General features: G+C 46.6%; 1 protein-coding gene across 4 annotated transcripts in view; it reads right to left on the minus strand.

The window, feature by feature from the left end:
• The window catches only part of PDSS1 (decaprenyl diphosphate synthase subunit 1), a 664,271-nt gene that overhangs the window by 221,303 nt on the left and 422,884 nt on the right, over positions 1-20,084 (minus strand). For all 4 annotated transcript variants that reach the window (XM_069648132.1, XM_069648131.1, XM_069648133.1 and 1 more), the window contains one exon: positions 6,097-6,208. In XM_069648132.1, the coding sequence (XP_069504233.1) occupies positions 6,097-6,208 (112 nt within the window). The remainder of the gene's footprint in view (positions 1-6,096; positions 6,209-20,084) is intronic.

Consider the following 20,084-nt stretch of genomic DNA (forward strand, 5'->3'; position numbering starts at 1 on the left):
GACTATTCGAGAAAATTCGGGGATAAACCTGCGGTAAAAGTTAGCGAAGCCTAACATGCTTTGCACACCTTTTACGGAGGATGGTGATGGCCATTTGAGAACTGCATCGACCTTCTTTGAATCCATACGCACTCCGCTAGGTGATAATATGAATCCCAAGAATTCAACTTCAGTCACGTTGAAAACACATTTTTCCAACTTAGCGAAAAGTTTGTGTTGACGCAATCTTTCGAGGACCATTTTCACGTGTTTCCGATGTTCAGATTCCGATGAAGAATAAACGAGGATGTCGTCAATGTAAACAACAACACACACATCTATGAGCTCTCTGAGGACATCGTTCATAAAATATTGAAAGGCGGCCGGGGCATTGCAAAGTCCGAAGGGCATGACCTGATATTCAAATAGCCCATATTTGGTGCGGAAGGCCGTCTTCCATTCATCGCCCTCTTTTACTCGTACCAAGTGGTAGGCTCCTCTAAGATCCAGCTTTGTATATATGCATGCTTTTCTGACTTGGTCCAGGAGTTCAGGGATCAAAGGTAATGGATATCTATTCTTGACGGTGATCTGGTTCAGGGAGCGATAATCTATACAAGTTCTAAGGTCTCCTTCCTTTTTTGGAACGAAGAACAAAGCTGAAGAAGCAGGGGACTTCGAAGGACGAATAAACCCATTTGCCAGGTATTGATCCAGGTATTGTCGAAGGTGAAGGTTCTCAAGCTCGGTGAGGGCATAAATTCTACTACAAGGAGGAGTAGATCCAGGTATCAGGTCTATCTGGCAGTCATAAGACCTATGAGGAGGTAGAGAGTTAGCCTGATCCTTCCGGAAAACATCTTGGTATTCTAGGTATTCGGGAGGTAACTGGGGAGTCTCTGAAGAAATTGCTGCCAGTGCAACACCAGGTGGAGGGTGACAAGTAGAGACACATTCTGGAAACTGGACCGTTCTTGCTCGCCAATCGATCAGAGGATTGTGTTTCTCTAACCAAGGTATTCCTAGAATAATCTGAAACTGAGGAGCCTTGATCACATCGAACACGATCTTCTCATGGTGTCCATCTTGACTTACTAGCGTCACTTCTTGAGTGGTATGCGTTACTGGTCCGGAGGCTATCTCCGTTCCATCCACCGTAGTAATGACGTCCTTTACAGCTTTGGGACAAAGAGTTAGATTCATCCTCAAAACCATTTCATGATCCACATAATTGCCGATGGCACCGCTGTCTACGTAAGCTTCAATTGCATGTAATCGATCCGGATTATCAGGGCTAATGAGGACCATAGGTATCACGAAATGCGAGGTCACGGAACTGGTTTTCACACTCGGCAAGAGGACCTCTATTCTTGTCGGGCGAGGTCGTTTCCCTGCTCAGAGTTTGTAACTTTGGTAACTGCAGCTCCTACTGCCTTCTTGGCAGGTTTCACCAGACAGTCTCGAAGAAAGTGCCCTGAGTTTCCGCAATAGAGGCATAATTGCAACTGTTTTCTCCTTTCCCGCTCCTTTTGTGTTAGAGGACCTTTCAGGCCCCCTATTTGCATGGGTTCCCCAGAGTCTACTCCTTTGGAAGGAGTTGGCGGTTTGGAAAATACTCGAGCATCAAACTTGGAACGATCGGCCTTCCTGTTCTGCAGTCTGTGATCTATTTGAACGACTAAGTCTATATAGTCCGAACAATCTTGTGGGGGATTCACTACTTGGGCTAACACATCTTTGAGCTCTCCACGTAGACCTCTATAAAACAGCGTAATCCTTTTGTCCTCAGGCCATTGAGTTTCCACTATCAGTCTGTTGAAAGACGCAATATAAGCCAAAAGGTCTTGATTACCTTGTTGCAACGAAAGAAGCTCATTGTCCAAGGCCTGCCCCTGTGAATGTCTTGCGAACAGTTTTTCCATACTGAGCTGAAAAGCTTGAAAATCATGGAGGACCGGATCATCTTGATTTACTAGAGGGATCGACCAGTCTGCCGCATTGCCACTAAGGTACGAAAGCACGAAAGCTACTTTAGCTTGATCAGTTGGAAAGGCTGCTGGCCGGCATAAGAAATGCAACCGGCACTGATTGATAAATACTGCAAACCTCTTTGGGTCACCAGAAAATCGTTCGGGCGGAGCCAGAGGTACATTCCCAGGTAGGTTGATCTGCACTGGATTCATAGAGGATGTAGAAGGAAGATTTCCCCCAGATGCGGGTAACGGGGTCTGTCCGGCTTGTGACTGTAGCAATTGTCTAGCGAGATCATCTGTTCGCTCCTTGGAAATAATCAGTTCCCTTCTTAGAGCGTTCGTTTCCTGGCGGGCTGCATGCACTTCTGCCCTTAGTTCCCCAAGTAACTGGGCTAGCTGGTCGGTATCCGAGGTTTCCATAGCACCTGGACGGGAGTTTTGCGGTAGGCTTTGCGTTCTGTAACGCTCACCTGATTCCCGTAGAGGCGCCGGTCTTGACTGGGCGTATACCGTATCTCCAAAGGTGATGTGTAACACACGGCTGGCTCTTTGGGCTGGACCTCTGTGCACTGTATGTCTGACTCGAAGGGTAAGATGTCTGCAGATAGAAAATATGGGATTAATGAACTGGGCTATTGAATGTCTCTCTCTTCTTCCCTTTCTCTTCTCCTGTAGAACCCCAAAGGTTAACGCTCTCACCTTAGGTAAGTGAACGCCGTGCTCTCCATCTGCCTCGGGGCAGGGTGCTGTAACCAGTTTCTTTACTGGATAAGGGGAGCAGGCCTCTTGAGTTCAGAGGACTGCTGTCCGTCGTTTACTGCACGAACGGTAAGTTTCGAGTAGTTCTAATGTCTTTAAAAGTCTTTAGTAATGATGTCTCTTGTTTTGCAGGGTTCCGGCGATGGCGGATGACGGGCTGAAATGAGTTGAAGATGGAGCCCGTGTGATGAATAGAAGCGCCTGGAAGCACGTAAGTAAGCGCTTGTTGCCTGCTTCACGATGCGCTCTAACTGTCTTTTTATTTTGCAGGTACAAGTTCGGAGCGGGTGCAGGGTGCTGGAATACCCACTGGGTTAGATGTGGAAAGGAGTAATGGCACGTGAGTATTAAAGTTCCCCAATGTCTTTAAACGCACCTTGTTTTGTCTTTCAGATGCGGGATGCAGCGCCGAAGGCCTCCGGAGCGTGCGAAGAGTTGGTAAGCTTTTGTCTTTCAGATGCCGGAATGCAGTGCGAAGACCTCCGGAGCGCACGAAGAGTAGGTAAGCCTTTGTCTTTCAGATGCCGGAATGCAGCGCGAGGCGTTGGTGACAGCCGATGGACCAGGGAAGTGAAGCGCTGTCACTGAAGACCGTAATGCTAACCTGTTCTTGCTTGTCTTTATAGGTGTTGCTGAAGACTGGATTCAGGATGGTAAGCCTTTTTCCTTAGGCCCAGGATCAGATGCAGAAGACACGATGAGCGTTCTGCTGCAGAGGATGCAGAATAACGCAAAGCAAGATTCATCCATCGGGTGTGGTTTAAATAGCCTCCTGTAGTGCTTAGGTGTCTCCTTCCACAGCCACGCCTAGGTAAGAAAAGAATTCCTGCTTTCCAGAAGAGTTCCAGTGTTCTGAACCTAGGGAGTGGCTCCTGCCCCACCCAACAGGAAAAGTAGTTCCAAACAGAAGAGGATCAGAGGCTCAACTGGCAGGCAAGTAAGCAGCATGGTCTGCTGCAGGTAAGTCCACCCAAGCATTATGAGCCCGGCGCTTCCAGCGCTGGGACTGGGCATATTTATGAGCCTGGTGCCACTGGCGCCAGGACTGGGTCCAAAAGGTCCCAATTGGGACTGGTTGGCACTCGGAACCTGGGTTATGGATCTGCTTCCAAGGGAGTTGGGAAAACCCTGACCTTTTGGAAGCAGAGATCATGACAAGAGCCCTGCGGAAACACTTCTATTTTTCTATGCATCATCCACAGCATTGTCATTGGTACCACATTCCCTTACGGCAGCACTTGGAAAAGGTGCAGGCTTAATCGCAGCATTGGCAGTGGATGCCAGCAGCTCATAACCTTTCGCTCTCTCTCTCTAGACAGCATCTTTGCAGCTTATGTGGTGTTTATCCCAGGGCTACCTCAGTCCTTGTGCTGTTTCCGGGCTCAATAGCATCCCTAGCTGCCCCACCACCTTTACAAGAACAGCTTGGGGCAGAGAGCATTCAGCTTGCATGTGGTAGCTGGGCCTTCAGAGCCTCTGTTGCCTGGAGGGGACATATTCCCACTGGTTCTCTCACAATGCATTTCTGTATGGTCCTTTCTGCCACCTATTCCTCCTATTCATGTATTACTTCCTATGGGCTTCTCTTCCACTCTGCCCGGCATCTGAAAGACAAAAGCTTACCAACTCTTCGCACGCGCCGGAGGCCTTCGGCACTGCATCCCGCATCTGAAAGACAAAACAAGGTGCGTTTAAAGACATTGGGGAACTTTAATACTCACGTGCCATTACTCCTTTCCACATCTAACCCAGTGGGTATTCCGGCACCCTGCAGCCGCTCCGAACTTGTACCTGCAAAATAAAAAGACAGTTAGAGCGCATCGTGAAGCAGACAACAAGCGCTTACTTACGTGCTTCCAGGCGCTTCTATTCATCACACGGGCTCCATCTTCAACTCACTTCAGCCCGTCATCCGCCATCGCCGGAACCCTGCAAAACAAGAGACATCATTACTAAAGACTTTAAAGACATTAGAATTTCTCGAAACTTACCGTTCGTGCAGTAAACGACGGACAGCAGTCCTCTGAAGTCAAGAGGCCTGCTCCCCTTATCCAGTGAAGAAACTGGTTACAGCACCCTGCCCCGAGGCAGATGGAGAGCACAGCGTTCACTTACCTAAGGTGAGAGCGTTAACCTTTGGGGTTCTACAGGAGAAGAGAAAGGGAAGAAGAGAGAGACATTCAATAACCCAGTTCCTTAATCCCATATTTTCTATCTGCAGACATCTTACCCTTCGAGTCAGACATACAGTGCACAGAGGTCCAGCCCAAAGAGCCAGCCGTGTGTTACACATCACCTTTGAAGATACGGTATACGCCCAGTCACGACCGGCGCCTCTACGGGAATCAGGTGAGCGTTACAAAGAAAAAAGAAACATAGGATAAATGATAATCTAAAACATATACCCATATGTTCAAGTACTGAGCATCTGTTTGCACCAAAACGTTGAATGGACGTGCAAGGATCCTTCTGTAGTGTTTTTACAAGGATATCACTAATGCATACAATATAATTGTATATATAATAGACCCAACCAAGCGAGAGGGTTGGCTCTGGCCACAGCATTGTCCGCTTTCTCCCCTGAACCTAGTTGTAGACCATCCTGAGTGGAAGAAATTCCATAGAACAGTGTATTTGAGCCATGTTGAGGGGCTCCCACACTGGTTTCATTTGTTAAAGTTTGAGTTTCACCTTAAGTAAACCAGGGTAATCCAGACGTGGACGCCTTGCTCCCTGTGCCTTAGAGAGGCTCACCCTCACCGCCCTGAGGAGGCACAACAAGCCTGCAACACATGTCTGGGGTTGCCGATGGTACTCTTGTTCAGAGAAGAATTACCTGGAAATAGATATTTCGACTTTAAAGGGTGCAGTAAGCTAAAACGTGGTTGTAGACCATCCTGAGTGGAAGAAATTCCATAGAACAGGCAATTTGACCCATATTCATTCTCACTTGAGGGACTCCCACACCGATTTAATTTGTCCACCAAAACATTTTGTTTGAGGGTAATGTAAAGTCGCGCTAATGGACTGCATTATAAGGTGCTATATTGTACTTGTTGGCAATTCTGTACAAGCTCATACTCCTGTTTGTCTCTTTTTGTTAATTTGAAAACAAATTAACACATTTAAAAAATGTATAATTAAATATACTTCTCTGAATAAATAAAAACAAAACATCTGCATTAGATTATAAGAATTTAAGAAACATTTCCGCTTAATGGACATGCTAGTTATGTCGCAACATTTGGTGTATATATAGCGATCATACACAAAATAGTGTTTAGACTGCAGCAAGGTATAGGTAACACACATGTAACTACAGGTTTTGAACCAGCCTCTAGGTCTTGCTCTTTTCGCAACACTACATACAAAAAAGAACTCTTACCACGCACTAAATCTTCAATTACTTGACAAAAAACGGACACAACAGTGGTGTTTCCAATTCGTGCCAAAGCTACGGATGCAGCAGAAAGAATGTAGTCACCGGCAAGAACAGCCTGGAAAACAAAATAAGTCCGTTTTCATTTATTTTGCACAACACAATGGGTCATTTAATCCATAAAACAAACAATTTGTCATGCCATACCGTCCACTGCTTGCCAGTGGCCTTTACAATCGAATGAATTATACACACACACACACACACACACAAGACACAACACCTCTGAAAGATAGGGCAAAGCAAGAAAGTACTCGATCTCTTGCTTAAACCGAAACAAATCTAGCTCTATGGACCTGCCTTCATAATGTACCATGAAGATGCAGCTTGTACAAAAAGATTGAAAAAAAAATAAACGAGGTATAACAGTCAAATATATTCTTATTTTGTGCTGCACACATAGCAAGACTCAAAATGTGCACTCGTCACTAGCTGTTGGCTAGTGATAATTGACTCTCGGCGAGCAAAACATGGTGTGCTGTGGGTATGTGGAGAACTGAGGGGGCAAGTAACTTCTTATGCCTTGCTAGTAGCTTGCAACTTGACATTTTTACCATTGTCTGTAGACCGAAAGAAGACTTCAGAGCCCAATGTGCAAGGTTGGATGCTGATAGTGAGGGTTGGATTGAAGGAGGATGGGCTAAACACAAGTGGCAACAGTCCCAATAGGACCCAAAAGTAACATTATTTATGCAAATGTTCTAATATCTCAAGTACAAAGGTGGTTTAGCTGCATAAGTAAGGGTTAGGCGATGAAGTGGTCTCTCCTTGGAGTTTTATGTTCTCCAGAAGTGGGTTCCATAGCTTGGAACAGAATCTGTGTGGTGCCTGATAAGCAAGTATCTTTAGATGAGCCCAGCAATGTTTTGAGGATGCCAGAGTGAACATGGCAAAGAATTCAAAAAAATACTACTCTTCTTGCTCTGTAACTAGTGGACGGATTAAAGTTTAAGGTCGATGTGGTTCTGCCTTCTGAGGACAATGACTAAGTAGGCAGACCGAGAACACTTTTAGACCCGACGTTCTGGGGTCAATGTCTCACAGAAGAGATGCAGGATAGCAAGTAGATCAGATTAAAACTTTGCAAGTCTTAGCATCAAATGTTTATTCACAGATTTCATTCTAACTCCTAGAAACTAGCTGTATACCAAACAAGCTGCTCCCCCCTCCTGGTAGGCCCACATTCTGATGCACGGATCAAAGCAAAATGTTTACAAACCTCACACTAGTCAGATCTCATTTAGAGCCCTCTGCCCAACTCCAGGGGAGGTAGGGCCCAGAGAAATCCAGAAGCCCCCCGTGGCACAATAAATAGAGTAGCGGCAGAGCAGCAGTCTTGGCTACCCTTCACACCACTCCATACCTGAAGCCTGTCTATAGTGTCCATTGCAGCAAAGGGGAGGACCTGAGCTAAAAAAAAACTTCCTGCCGCGGAGCGGGCGCAGAGTAGCAGTCTTGTAAGTCTATGGCTGCTATGGACGCCGCTCTCAACATGGCCATTGAGGAGGAGGGCCGTTGTCTGCAAAGCTCCCAAACTCGCCGTGAAGAAAAAGTGGAGCCGGGATGCACAAATAAGATGAACCCAATAATGAACCTGTTGGCCCCTCCATCTTCGTCTTCTACAGCGTCACCCTTGAGGGAGAAGCCGGAGATCAACAACAACCACCAACAATTTTGATGACTTTGCCGATCGAGAGCCGAGAGAGTCCCAACAATTCTGAATGGCAAACGCCTTTGGCAAGCAACCCACATGAAAAAAGGGGGAGCCCTTTGAGCAGCAAAATCAAAAAGGCTGAATCCGACCAAAGGCTCAAGAAACAGAAAGCCGCCTCCCTAAAAATCGCCCCAGTTCCCTCTGTGCCCAAGTCCTTACCTTGGTGCGGCACGCCCGTCCTGCCTGTCTGAGGAAAGGTAGCGACAGCGGCCGCAGGTAGGGCTGGCGCGGAGTGCGAACTAGTGGCGGAGGGTGTCCAGTCAAATGGTCGACAGACAAATGGTCGAATTTTTTTTAATATATATATATTTTAGGTTTCGTTTAGGGAAAAAAAGGGTTTTTTAGCAAAAAATAAAAAAAGGGGGTTGGGGAGGACCCCCCCCCAAAAAAAAGTGAAAAAACAAAAAAAAAATTCAACCACTTGACCTATCGACCATTTATTTTCGACCAAATGACCTAGAACCGTGGCGGAGTGTGGAGAAGAGGCTCCAATGGCCGAGCCTGTGAGCGGTTGTGAACGTACCTCAAGTGTGACTCTGGATGACCGCGGAGGCAAAGGCGAGGAGGAGGAGGTTCCTGGCCCGAGTCGTTCACGGTCAGCTGTGGGCTGGTAGAGCCGCAGGGAGTGTCCACGCCACCGAGGAACGTTGCAGCGGCGATGGTGGCGCTGGAGAGAGAGCATCCAGGGAAAGTTTCCTTTAAGGTCCATGCAAAGGTTCACAGAAAGAGTCACGAGAACGAGCCGACTGGTCCGCCTATCGGTGGCAACGAGATCAACACATTGCAACCTGAGAACTCTACATTGCCATCTAAGCACCGGATAATTACTTTCAAGTCGGAGAGGTGGAACTAAATAGTAGTTCAGACATCTCTCCCCCGAAAGTCATTAAATGGGAAGGCAAATTGTATAAACAAGGAGAGAGTGTTGACACCCCTCTGGAAAAAACGACCTAAAAAACAAATTGAAGCAAGTCATCGACAAAAGTTAACACCCCAAACAAGAAAAAAACACCTTCAACCAGACAAAGGGAAAACAGAAAGGAGCGTAAAACACACGAAAGCATCTCTTGGCAAACCATTGTTTACAAACTCACTAAAATAACTTTTCAGTAAACCGTGTAAAAGAAAATTCGAAAAGATAGCTGAACTTTCTGATGCCGCGATATTGGAAGCTTTACAAGAAGATTTGATCATCACAAAACAGCAAAGTGGATGACAATTCAGCCACTGAAGAGCAAAGTTTGCAGAGCAAGCTCCTCTTGAATATACCAGAATCATGGACCAGATGGCACTTTAGAAAGCCTGCAGCGACGCCGAGTTTATCATCTAAACAACTCTTGAAGGCGACCTCGAAAGGCACTGGAGAGGATGCACAAACCCCTAAAGGAAACGTCGATCTCACAGGACAGCTTCCCTGCAAAACGTTACTTGAGCTATCTGACCTACAAAAATAAGCAAACTTTAGACCTGAAAGCCTGTCTAAAATAACGACTGAGCCAGCTATAAAAAAAAAAGACAGCAAACAGCCGACCCGCTCGATCAAACCCTGAATCTTTCCTCTAGTAAATTCCACTCTTCACCTCAAAATTCAGGAAAAGGAAATTCAATGAACACCGGGCGTTTAGACATTGCCCAAGAAGTTAAACCGAACACGGGCAAAGACACACGACCCGTCATAAAAGATTCAAACTCATCTAAAAACACAGATTCCACTAACAGTTTGAATTCTCTGAGAGAATCAATATCAGCGATACCGTCCACACCAATAAGAAACAGAAGAACGAGCGAATTGCCATCATCGACTATCAAAGACACCCCAACAAAAAAACCTGACCTCTTTTCAATCATGTCAGCCGTGACTATTGCCTAAGCCCCTTTTAGCAAGCTTTACGGATACTCAATGATACGTTAAAAGACCACACTACGATCTTGGTGATGATGCATACAAGGCTAATATACGTGGAAGGATATATAACCGGCATAAGGAATAAGCGAACTCTGATTCCATCTTAAATACTGCCACCACCATTGGAAAGAGAAACCCCGACTACGAGCGGTTCGAAGTCGGCAGTAAAACATCTACGACAGGAACGCAAACGCCAACTGACCCAAATTCACAAAGGTGAAATGAAATCTTGAAACATCTAAACGATCAGGAAGAAAGGACAAACTTAAAACATTTCTCGCAGAAAAACACTGTTACCTCCTTCATGCAAAGAAATTCCACTGAGGACATCAGTAAGTAAATGTCAACTATAACTGCACAACAAGGTAACAGAAACTTTGGGAAACTGGAAGAATTAACTACATCAAACAACCATGTCATTAACAAAGACGTGATCTTACTCTCGTGGAGACCCAGAATAAAAACACAGCCGAAAACACTTTCAAAGAAAACAGAGATTTTATTATATTTGAACATACAAAACCCAAATAAAAGAAAAAATGGACGGCAATCCATGCTATGGTTACACACCTCAGAGCAGACACGGACAGACCTAGGTAGACAAGAAAAAACCTGGCACCCGACTCCTGCCCCGAGGAAACCAAAACAACTGTTGGTCAACAAGGCAAAAGACGTATTAAAATACTCTTCAATAAAGTACAGTAGAAGATTTTGAAGCAAACGCTGATTTGATGAACCTTAGTCAGAATTTCCTCAAGGAGCAGGAAGGACCACAAATCGACAGTCTTTCTGTGGAAAAAAGTGTGGCTAATTCTCGGCCAATTTCACCAAAGGAGGACAAAAACTATAAGACTTGAACGCTCAACTTGGACGACTCAGTGATCTTTCTAACTTTAGAAGATAAATGCAAGCAAGCAGTCCAAGCAACGAACTGGGGTGTCAAAAGGAAACTCTTCCTCGTTCAAGAAAAGAAAATCTAAACCGATCACTGAACGAGAAAACAAGAGCAAGAAGATATTCAAACAGAGCGAACAACCCATCTAAACGCAAAACCTCTAGAAAAAGGTCAACCAACAGTACAAATAACTCAAGGAGATCTAAAGTCACAAACTCAGAGAAATGGTTCGACCAGTCTGAAACCCAGTCTTCAAGAAGAACATATGTAATAGCCAGACAAATGAAAAAATAAAAAACGTGCTGGAAAGCAAAGAGAAAAATAAACCTTCAAACTGGAACAAATATTAGACAAACATGAAGACAAAATCTTAAATAGGAGAACAGTCTTAAATCTATTACACTGCATTCCCAATTTACGACTACTACGGACAGAAGACTTAAAAATAGTGGAACCAAGTCACGAGGGGGGAAAAAGGCTTACCTACACATAGCCTCCCCAGTAGTGAAAGCAATGTTAGGAGATGCGGTCGAAAACCTAACGCTGGGATACAACTTAACTGAAGTAAGGGAAAAGGTGTCTGTTTTGGACCCTCAACACAGAACGAAAAGACGAGAAGAGCCACCTACGTCCTATATTCCCAAAACCAGTAACGCCTTAAAAACCATGGAATCCAGCAAAACCAGGAAACTCAAAGACAGCTCTAGGAGCCAAACTAGTCCAACAAAAGACAAAAGGGAAAACAAAATAACGAGCTGACCTAAAGGCTGAGTCGAACAACAACAAAAAACACAAGGACTAAGACACAAGGACTATAGAAAAGATTTCAACTGGTCCCAACCCAATAGATAGGGCAACCTTTGAAGACCCCATTGAGATTGGCAGATTTCCTCGAGGTCCTTTATCTAAAATAAAAATGACAATAGTACAAGACATCTCATCAACAGCTTTAAAAACACAGGAAATTGTCAACCTTGGGCCTGGATTCCAAAAGCCTTAAACTCCAAGGACACAGGCCAGCGCATGGATGACGAAAAACGTAAGCAAATCTCGTTGAGACTGGGCTCGTGGAACACGAGAAGCTTTCAACACCCGACGGTCCCTGACAAAGTGAACTTGGGAAGTTTTAACATACTAGGTCTACAAGCGACTTGGTTGTTGGAAAAGCCCACTCTGGATGCATACAACCTTGTCATTTCACCAGCCCACAAAAGGGACAAAGGCATCCCTCTTCGGAATTAATTTCAGCTATCCATTCTGGCAAAAGTTTGAATCTTCAGAAAATCTTGGTAGTAAACCTATTCCTGCTGGCAATTCTTGTTAACTGATAATTATAAACACCAATTGGAATCCCCAAGCTCTGAGTAACAAGAATTACTTGTCAATGATGGAAAAAGTAATCGAAGCATACATCGATTACCAAGCAACATACATTTTCATTTGTGGAGATTTAAACGCAACATGACAGAAGCAAGAGGTAACTCGAACAGCAAAAGGAAAAACATCTCTGGCAGAAGAGAGGTATCTTATGGACAAACCTCATGACATCGAGAGAACTCTTCAATTTAGATCTGCTGTTTAACCAGTCTGATCGAATACTGACATGGGAAATAGAAGAGTCATCTGCAACAATCGACCACATCTTTTTATCATGAGCCGTCCTCCCACTAATAACCTCTTTTGAGGTCATAAAAACCAACTCAAGTGACCACAATCTATTGACTACCTCATGACAGTCGCTCAAGTCTCAAACCCTGAATATCTGCATGCAAATTGAAAACCACATTCAGGGCAACCGACTTAAGCTGAGCATAAAACACATTGAAGAGCTTACCAAGCAGTATAAAGACACAGAAAAAGACAGAGAACAAGGTCGGCAAATTCCATCAGTCGATTATCGTCCTCTCCTTTGCGGTCTATAAGATCAAGGGCAATAAACGGACTGTCATCAACATCAAAATTTCACAAGTACGACAAAATCTTGGCTGAAAAAAGACGTGAATTGAGAAAAATAAAAAGAATGGCGACACGTCAAAACACACAAACCAGCAGAGACGAGTTGTCACGCGCAACAAAGAAATGTAAGTCTTCGGTCAAAGGACATCGATTGACTCTCTACCAGCAAGACTCAGAGGAAATGTTGCAGATGTTGTGCGGTCACAAACCCCAAGAATTCTGGTATTTCATAAGATCTACAGAAACACCAACTAATGATGCTCTCCAAAACTGTATAGGTGAATCCACTTGAGTAAAACACTTTAAAAATATATTTCAACTTCCGACAAGTAACACCTTACCAGAACAAGCAGACCAACGACCGCCCTGGGTTGTAGCACATGACAAAAAACCACTGAAGTAATTCGGAAGTTAAAAACATTGAGAGCACCAGGGCCAGACGGGATAACTAACATCGACCTAAAGAGTAACCCAGCTGAACGGGCAACCTTCATTAGCATGGTATTCCGAAGATGTATTGAGTCCAAGTCTATTCCAACATCTTAGACTTCATCAACAGTCATGCCGATCTTCAAAAAGGGCAGCAAAGAGGAACCAAAAACTATTGCCGATAGCATTATTAGATGTAATCGGGAAGGTATTTGGTTCTGTGCTATTAACATGCTTCCAATCAGGAGCAAAAGAAGCACCTTGTGCTGACCCTTTCAAAGCTGGTTTCATGAAGAACATCGGGACTACTACAAATATACTGTTTCTGAGCACTTTGAAAGGCAAAATCTTGGAAAGGAGCCCTAGGGTCTTTATCGCATTTATTGACCTGGTCCAAGCTTTTGACCAGGTCAATCGAGATAAACTCTGGAGGAAACACAACATTGAAATGCCCTCCGGACCTCACAGACCTGATAAAAGCACTCTATACAAATACCACAATGAGAGTTTGTCTGAACCAACGGGGTTCTCTATCTGAAGAGATACCTACAAGAAGAGGGGTAAAACAAGGCTGCCCGTCACTCCGGCACTCTTCATAGCCTACCTGGGAGACCTCAAAAACTCAGAGGAAAGCGTAAAATCATTCCCTCCAACAATTGGCCAAGTAAAAACAACACGTCTACTGTATGCTGACATGATTCTCTTGGATCAGACTAAAATTGGTCTCCAGAGACAACTTAACCATCTATCAGAATATATCTAAACCAACAACTTGGAGATCAATAAAGAAAATACTAAAATCATGTTGCTGGAAAAATCATGCAGGAGAAGTGAAAAACTATAATGGCACTTGGATGGATTTCAAATAGAAAGAGTGAAAGAATTCAAGTACCTCGGAGTAAATCTTGACAGTACAAGGTCAGAAATAGCAATGCAACGAGTCCGATTTGAAAAAAATAAGAAAATTAACATCTCAAGCAAGAGCTGTGGACAAAATGTTTGGCCGGTTCTCATTGATTCCAATAATCAGTTTCTATAAGGCAAAGGTAATTCCATCCCTAACATACGGCGCAGAAGCAATGCCAAATATACCAACAAAAATCTGGCTAAAACTTGAAGGATACTTCTGGCTAATGGTGCTAAACTTGCCCAAATCAACACCAATGGCCTCGATTAGGCGAGAACTAAGCCTGCAATCTCTTCAAGTATTGATCGAGCGAAATAGCATGATGCTATACAGGAAAACCCTTCTCCCGAATCGTCCAGAGATACTGAACCTGATCAACGTGGAAATCACAGGAGGCCACTGCAAAACGCTCAATATGTGGGTACAGAAAAACAAAGACAAACTAGAGGAGATCTAAAGCTCTGAAGAAGAGCTGTTACAGAACCCGACAAAGGTTAAAAAGAAAAATGGAGGAACCTGATTGGGTTCTTACTTTAGAAACAGCGTCTAAGAACAAGTTGACAACTCATTTGCCAACGAACAAAAAGAAACTAAATCAAACTCAAGAATTCAACAAGAAGTTCCCGAATAGAGCGAAAAGAAACACCTTTATAAGAGCTTGTCTAAATCTTTTGGGAGACGAATGAAATTTTGGCGGTCACAGACCTTTCAACTTCGAACAAGTGTAAGCTATGTAAAAATCAAGACCAGATTGAAACAATAAGGCACCTCCTGCTGTCCTGTCCAGGGACTCAAGACATCAGAAGGATATACCTAAACTGCCACATCTCCGCATCACTCGTTTTCGAAGACGACGTTTGGTGGACGAGGCCGATTAGTGGAGAAAAGACTTCATGGCTAATAGCGCTAACTCAAATCATGCAATACGTCTTAAAGAACACGGGAAAGACTTAGTTATGCGACCCCCAGCGAATTAAAAAAGAGCAATTAGAGAATACATGACAAAACGCTATAGAACATCTAGCGAAGATTTCAAGATAAAACTGTCGGAAAGTGAGGCGTAGCATCGTATGCGAATAAAGAATGCAAAACAATGAAACTCACTGACTTCAATCTTTTTTTTATGTATGAATCACCTTGTTAAAACCGATATGCGGGGGGCGGCGCTGCTTGCAAAATGGCCGCAGCCCGAGAAGCTCCGGCAACTACACATTTATCCTGTTTCATATCCTGCTCTCTGGGACGTGCTTTGTACTCCTAACGCTGTAACAGGGTTTGTGAAGGTTGCGGGCACTGTGGTTTGTTTTCTGCGGCGGCCCCGACGTCTGGTGAAGAGCTGAAGCGGCACTGAGGAGCAGTGGCCTTGCTGAACCTTGGTGGCTGACAAGGGGGAGGAGTGCCCGGTCTGGGTGTCGGACGGCGGTCCTTGGCGAAGGGATCCTGGGCCCCGTAGAGCGGCAGGAGGAGTGGCGGTGGGCTACCCGAAGACTTGATGTGCGGTCTGCTGTTCTGCTGGGTGCCCGCAGCCCCTGGAAGCCTTCCTTTACGAGCTGGACGGCTCTGGCCTCCCGCAGGGCGGCAGGAGTGATCGCCGAGCAGTCTTTGGGCTGGCTGCTGAGCTGTGCCGTCAGAGGTTCGGCGGGAGCGGCTGCTTCTCTGGGCTCAGGTGCTGCGCCGGAGGCTGTAGTGAACTGGAGCCTTTGTTAAACATCGGAAGGAAGACGGATGCGGGGTGAGTGAGGCGAGCCGCGAGCGGAGGAGGAGGGTTGACATGATGGTGGCCTGAGAGGGCTCCTCCTCCTTGGCGAGGATTCTTACGAGACTCTTTCGCCCTGCATGCTGAGGTCTGGAGGTGTTGGGTACCCGGGCAGTGATACAGCATTTCTACACTGCTTTTAAACTGCTCCTCTGGGAATCTGTGTCACGTGTAGCATCGGCTATTGCTGGCCTGGCTGAATATTGGGAAGCTACAGCTTCGAGGAGCTCTGACATTGGAAACGCCTACTGCGAGGCCGTAATCTGCGCTTGGGCCCTTGCCGGGTATTAATAGATAACCAGGGCAGGGGTAACGAATCTGTGACTTGTCGCCAGAAAGAGGGGATTGCTGCTACAGGCCTTGTGAGTGCAACAGGTGGTGCCCCTACATCCTAGGGTAGTCTGTGTGATGTCACCTCGTAGGACTCGCCCGAATGCCACATTCACAGTGGAGTGATTTTGGCATGGGAAACCCTCGAAAGCAAGCCAAGATGGACCAATTTGCCCGCCAGTATCAGGCCCACACATCATCTGCGTCTCTTAATGGCTTGCCTCAGGCTCAGTTGGATGTAGCTGCCCTAAATCAAACGCTGCTGGCTCTGAAGAGTAGCACCGACAGTATTGGGGCTCAAATTGATGCCCTATCGTGCTAAGTGGATATTTAGCCAGAGTCAATTTATTTACTGTATGAAATCTAATCGCAACATGAAACAAAGCCATCCTCCTATAGATTTCTTTACAAAAGGTAAAGATAATCTCCACTTGATCATTGTTAAGGCAGTTTTTGACACCCGCCTGATGAGGGCTGTACAACTACTAACCCTAGGGAGGGACTAAACGACCCAACCAAAAAGGGAAGCCAAACTGCTCTTAAAAGGTAGGCATTGGTGCAGGGCAACAAGGCTTAACTCTGAGGAAGGGGTAGCAGGCTGACACAAAAGGTACAATTAGCCCACCCACTTATCCATTAAAAATGCACTACACAAATATACTTTTATTATGTTAAAATGCAATCAGTTCAAATAAGTACTTGAGCCCATACTGTACAATATGAGGATTCTGAAGGATTCTTGTTGCGTTAGTGCCTCTAAGACCAGCTGTGCTTCCCGCTCATTTATTTCAACTTTAAAACTCAAAATTCAGCCACAGTCGCATTGCAGCCCTTCAGGTGCTCTTCCTTCCCGGTTCCCTCCCGTCTCTCTGCCTGCCCCTGACCCCCTGATTGGCTGCTCTGCCCTTTTATGTGATCCTAGTAGGGCAGCCCTTGGCCCGCAGCAGCCCCCTCTGGCAAAGGACCCCGAGGCAAAGGACAAGCTCCCACAGAAGCAGGCCCAGATGGCGCCAGGGGAGCAAGAAGCCTGCAGCCGTCAACTTGCTGCGACTGACCAGGTAATTGCAATGCAATCTGGGGGGGCAGCAATCATTGCACCCCACTAAACTGACCCACCCCTCTAATTACTCTATTGTTCATATTGTAACATACTGAACTGTATTGGCTGGCCATCTCTCTAGGAAAGTTTGCTTTTACTTTTTTACATTGCTGTTGGTGGTGAAACTAGGCCTTTTATCCCTCTTTTTAGGAAAGTCGAATCTCAGTGTTTTTCAGGGCGCTTCCCCCCGCACCCTCGTAGTCCACACTGCTCCTATGTTCCCCAGCGGTTACATGCTTGTTGCCTCCTGAGTCCCTCCTTCTGTGTGAACACTCCCCATTGTTGCCTCCTGTGGTGCTCTGCCTTGGGATGGGCTTCTTTCGTCCCTCAAGTGCCCATCTTGCCTCCTCAGACCCTCTATGGTGCACTCAATCTCTCCCATCTTCTCAAACTGCTACTCTATCTCACTTTCCCCTCTCACTAAGTATTGTAGGAAACAATTCACGAAGGATATCTTGGTCTCAAACCCTGGCCTCCCTATCACTCATAGACAGACCCTAACTGACATCCTCTTTGTCGTTCCCTCTCCAGACCTATGGATTCCTCATATGGTCTTGGCTCTCTCTCTCTCTCTCTCTCATATCTTTTCCTCGTCCATTAATGGTGGCACTCGGTGGGAGGTCCTCTTGGCCTCCTCCCACTCCTCCAAGACTATCATTAAAGTCTATCTAAATGGCACTGTCCTGGTCCAGGGCACTCGGCCCAATCTCCTCCTTTTTTCGATAGGCATCTCCCGCGTCTTATCAACTTCCTTCCTTCTCCTGCTACTCCTACTACCACCTCCCTGGCTCCTCTGCCACCTCCTCCTTCCGCCATCTCTCTGGCGCTTTCATCCTCCTCTCTGGCTACTATGCCACCTACTTCTACCACCTCTGCCCACTCCCGGCCCCTCTACCATCTCAGCTGGGTGTACTTCAGGCCTGTACCCCACCCCGGAAGACTTTCAAATGTGGCAACCAGCTCCACGTTGCTACTCTTAACTCACGCTCTGCGGTCAAACACTCCTCAGACATCTGCCACCTCCTTGAAGCACTTGACCTGGATGTCCTTGCACTGACTAGACACGGTTCACGGCCAGCTCTGTCACGAGTTTTGACACTCTCCTCCCTGAAGGCTACAAGATCCTCTCCGAGCTCAGAACCAACCGACCCGAAGCTGGAGTAGCTCTGATCTTTCTGAAGTGGGTCCCGGCTTCTGTCATTCCTACCCAGGCCTACTCCTTTGAATGCCTGGTCTGCAGACTATCTCTCCTGGGCTCTCATCTAGAGACCACCTGGCCAGGTTACCCTCTTCCTATCAGAATGGGCTCAGACTCTCCTCTCCTTGCCTCTTCCTCTCAAATGCTCCTCCTTAGAGACCTCGACATCCATCTGGATGCTTCTAATCCCTCCTTTGGGCTCTTCCGCAACCTCTGCAATACCATCTCTCTCTCCATTCTATTCTCTGGTCCGACATATTCAGCCGGACACACCTTCGATGTTCTCATCTCCTCAGACATCCCCCTCTCTAGCCCTCTCACCACTCCTCTCTCTTGGACCGACCACTTTCTGCTTTCCTCTCACCTGACACTCTGTCCCTCAGGCAAAGCCCACCCCAGCACTGCCACCTACATTCTCTGTCATTCGGCCCATGAAGCGTGTTTCAGTCAATGCCTTTGCCTCTGCCTTCTCTGCTCCTCCTACTCCTGCGGCTGACTCAGAGCCTGACACAGCCCTCTCTAATCTGCATCTTTCTATCTTCAACACTCTAGACATCCCTGAGAATCCGTCTGAAGCCTACCTCCTAGTGCAACTCGTGGTATGACTATGACCTTGCCACTGTGAAACGCAAGTGCAGGGTGGCTGAGAGGAAGTGGAGGGCTTCGGGCACATCCTCTGACAAACGGGCCTGCCGTCTGATCCAAAGGCAATATAAACTCTATCCTGTCCAAGAAGAGAGTCCACATCCAAGCCTGCTTCTCTGCAGCCTTTAACAACACGGCCAAACTCTTTAAACTCTGCAAGGAGCTGGCCAATCTGTCTGCAGTCTCCATGTCTCCTATTCCCTCCCAGGCCCTTTGTATGGCTTTGGCTTCTCACTTCAGCACTAAAACTCAGGACATCCTGTACTCGCTCTCCTCATCCTCTATCTCTATCTCTAACTCTAACTCTCTCAGCCCCCCTCTGGCCGCCTCTCCCTCGTCTTTCTCTCTGACAACACCCGACAATGTGTCTAGAGAAGTCCAAAAGTGTCATCCAAACAGGTGCTTCCCTGCTCCTCCACAGCCATCCGGCCTAGACACCCTTGCTCCCGCCTTGGCCGATTTCTGCAATCACTCTTTCGCCACTGGATCTTTTTCCCTCCCCTCAAGAACTCCATTGTGCACCTCCTCCTTTTAAAGTATTCGGCTGGGGGGCGTGGCTTCGAGTCATAGTGGTCGGTTTGGCTCTGTGAGAGCTCCCGGCTTGCGCCACGTTACCAGCCACAATGCCCAGTGAATATTGAGCTTGGAGTTGCTAAAAGGCGAAGCAGTGCGGTGCAGACGAAGGAGCATGCCCTGAGAGTCTCCTGACTCGAATCTGTTATATCTAACAGCTGATCCGTCTGGTGCAGCATCATGAAGAGCCCGCCCGAGGAGTGAGGACAAAATGGCGGGTGCAGCCTAATCCCGACTCTGCCGTTGGCGAATCATTCCGAACGGAGCCTGTGATTCATATGGAGGGCTGAGGGTGTGCCGGGACCCGACCACGACACAATGAAGATTCTGCGGTCTCCAACGGACTGAGCGGGGGGCCCCGGCGGTTGGCTCTCCTCCCTCTACCCGTGCCCGGCACCCTCCCTCCCTCTCCCTCCTGCTGCACGAACTATCTGAGGGCCGCCAGGGGAACACGGGTACTGGACGCGGCCAGCGGGGGGCATCCTCCATCGAATCTCTTGAGGGCTGCCGGAGATCACCCTCCGGT

The sequence above is a fragment of the Ambystoma mexicanum genome, chromosome 2q, assembly GCF_040938575.1.
Source record: "Ambystoma mexicanum isolate Mex_15411 chromosome 2q, UKY_AmexF1_1, whole genome shotgun sequence".
NCBI lineage: Eukaryota > Metazoa > Chordata > Amphibia > Caudata > Ambystomatidae > Ambystoma > Ambystoma mexicanum.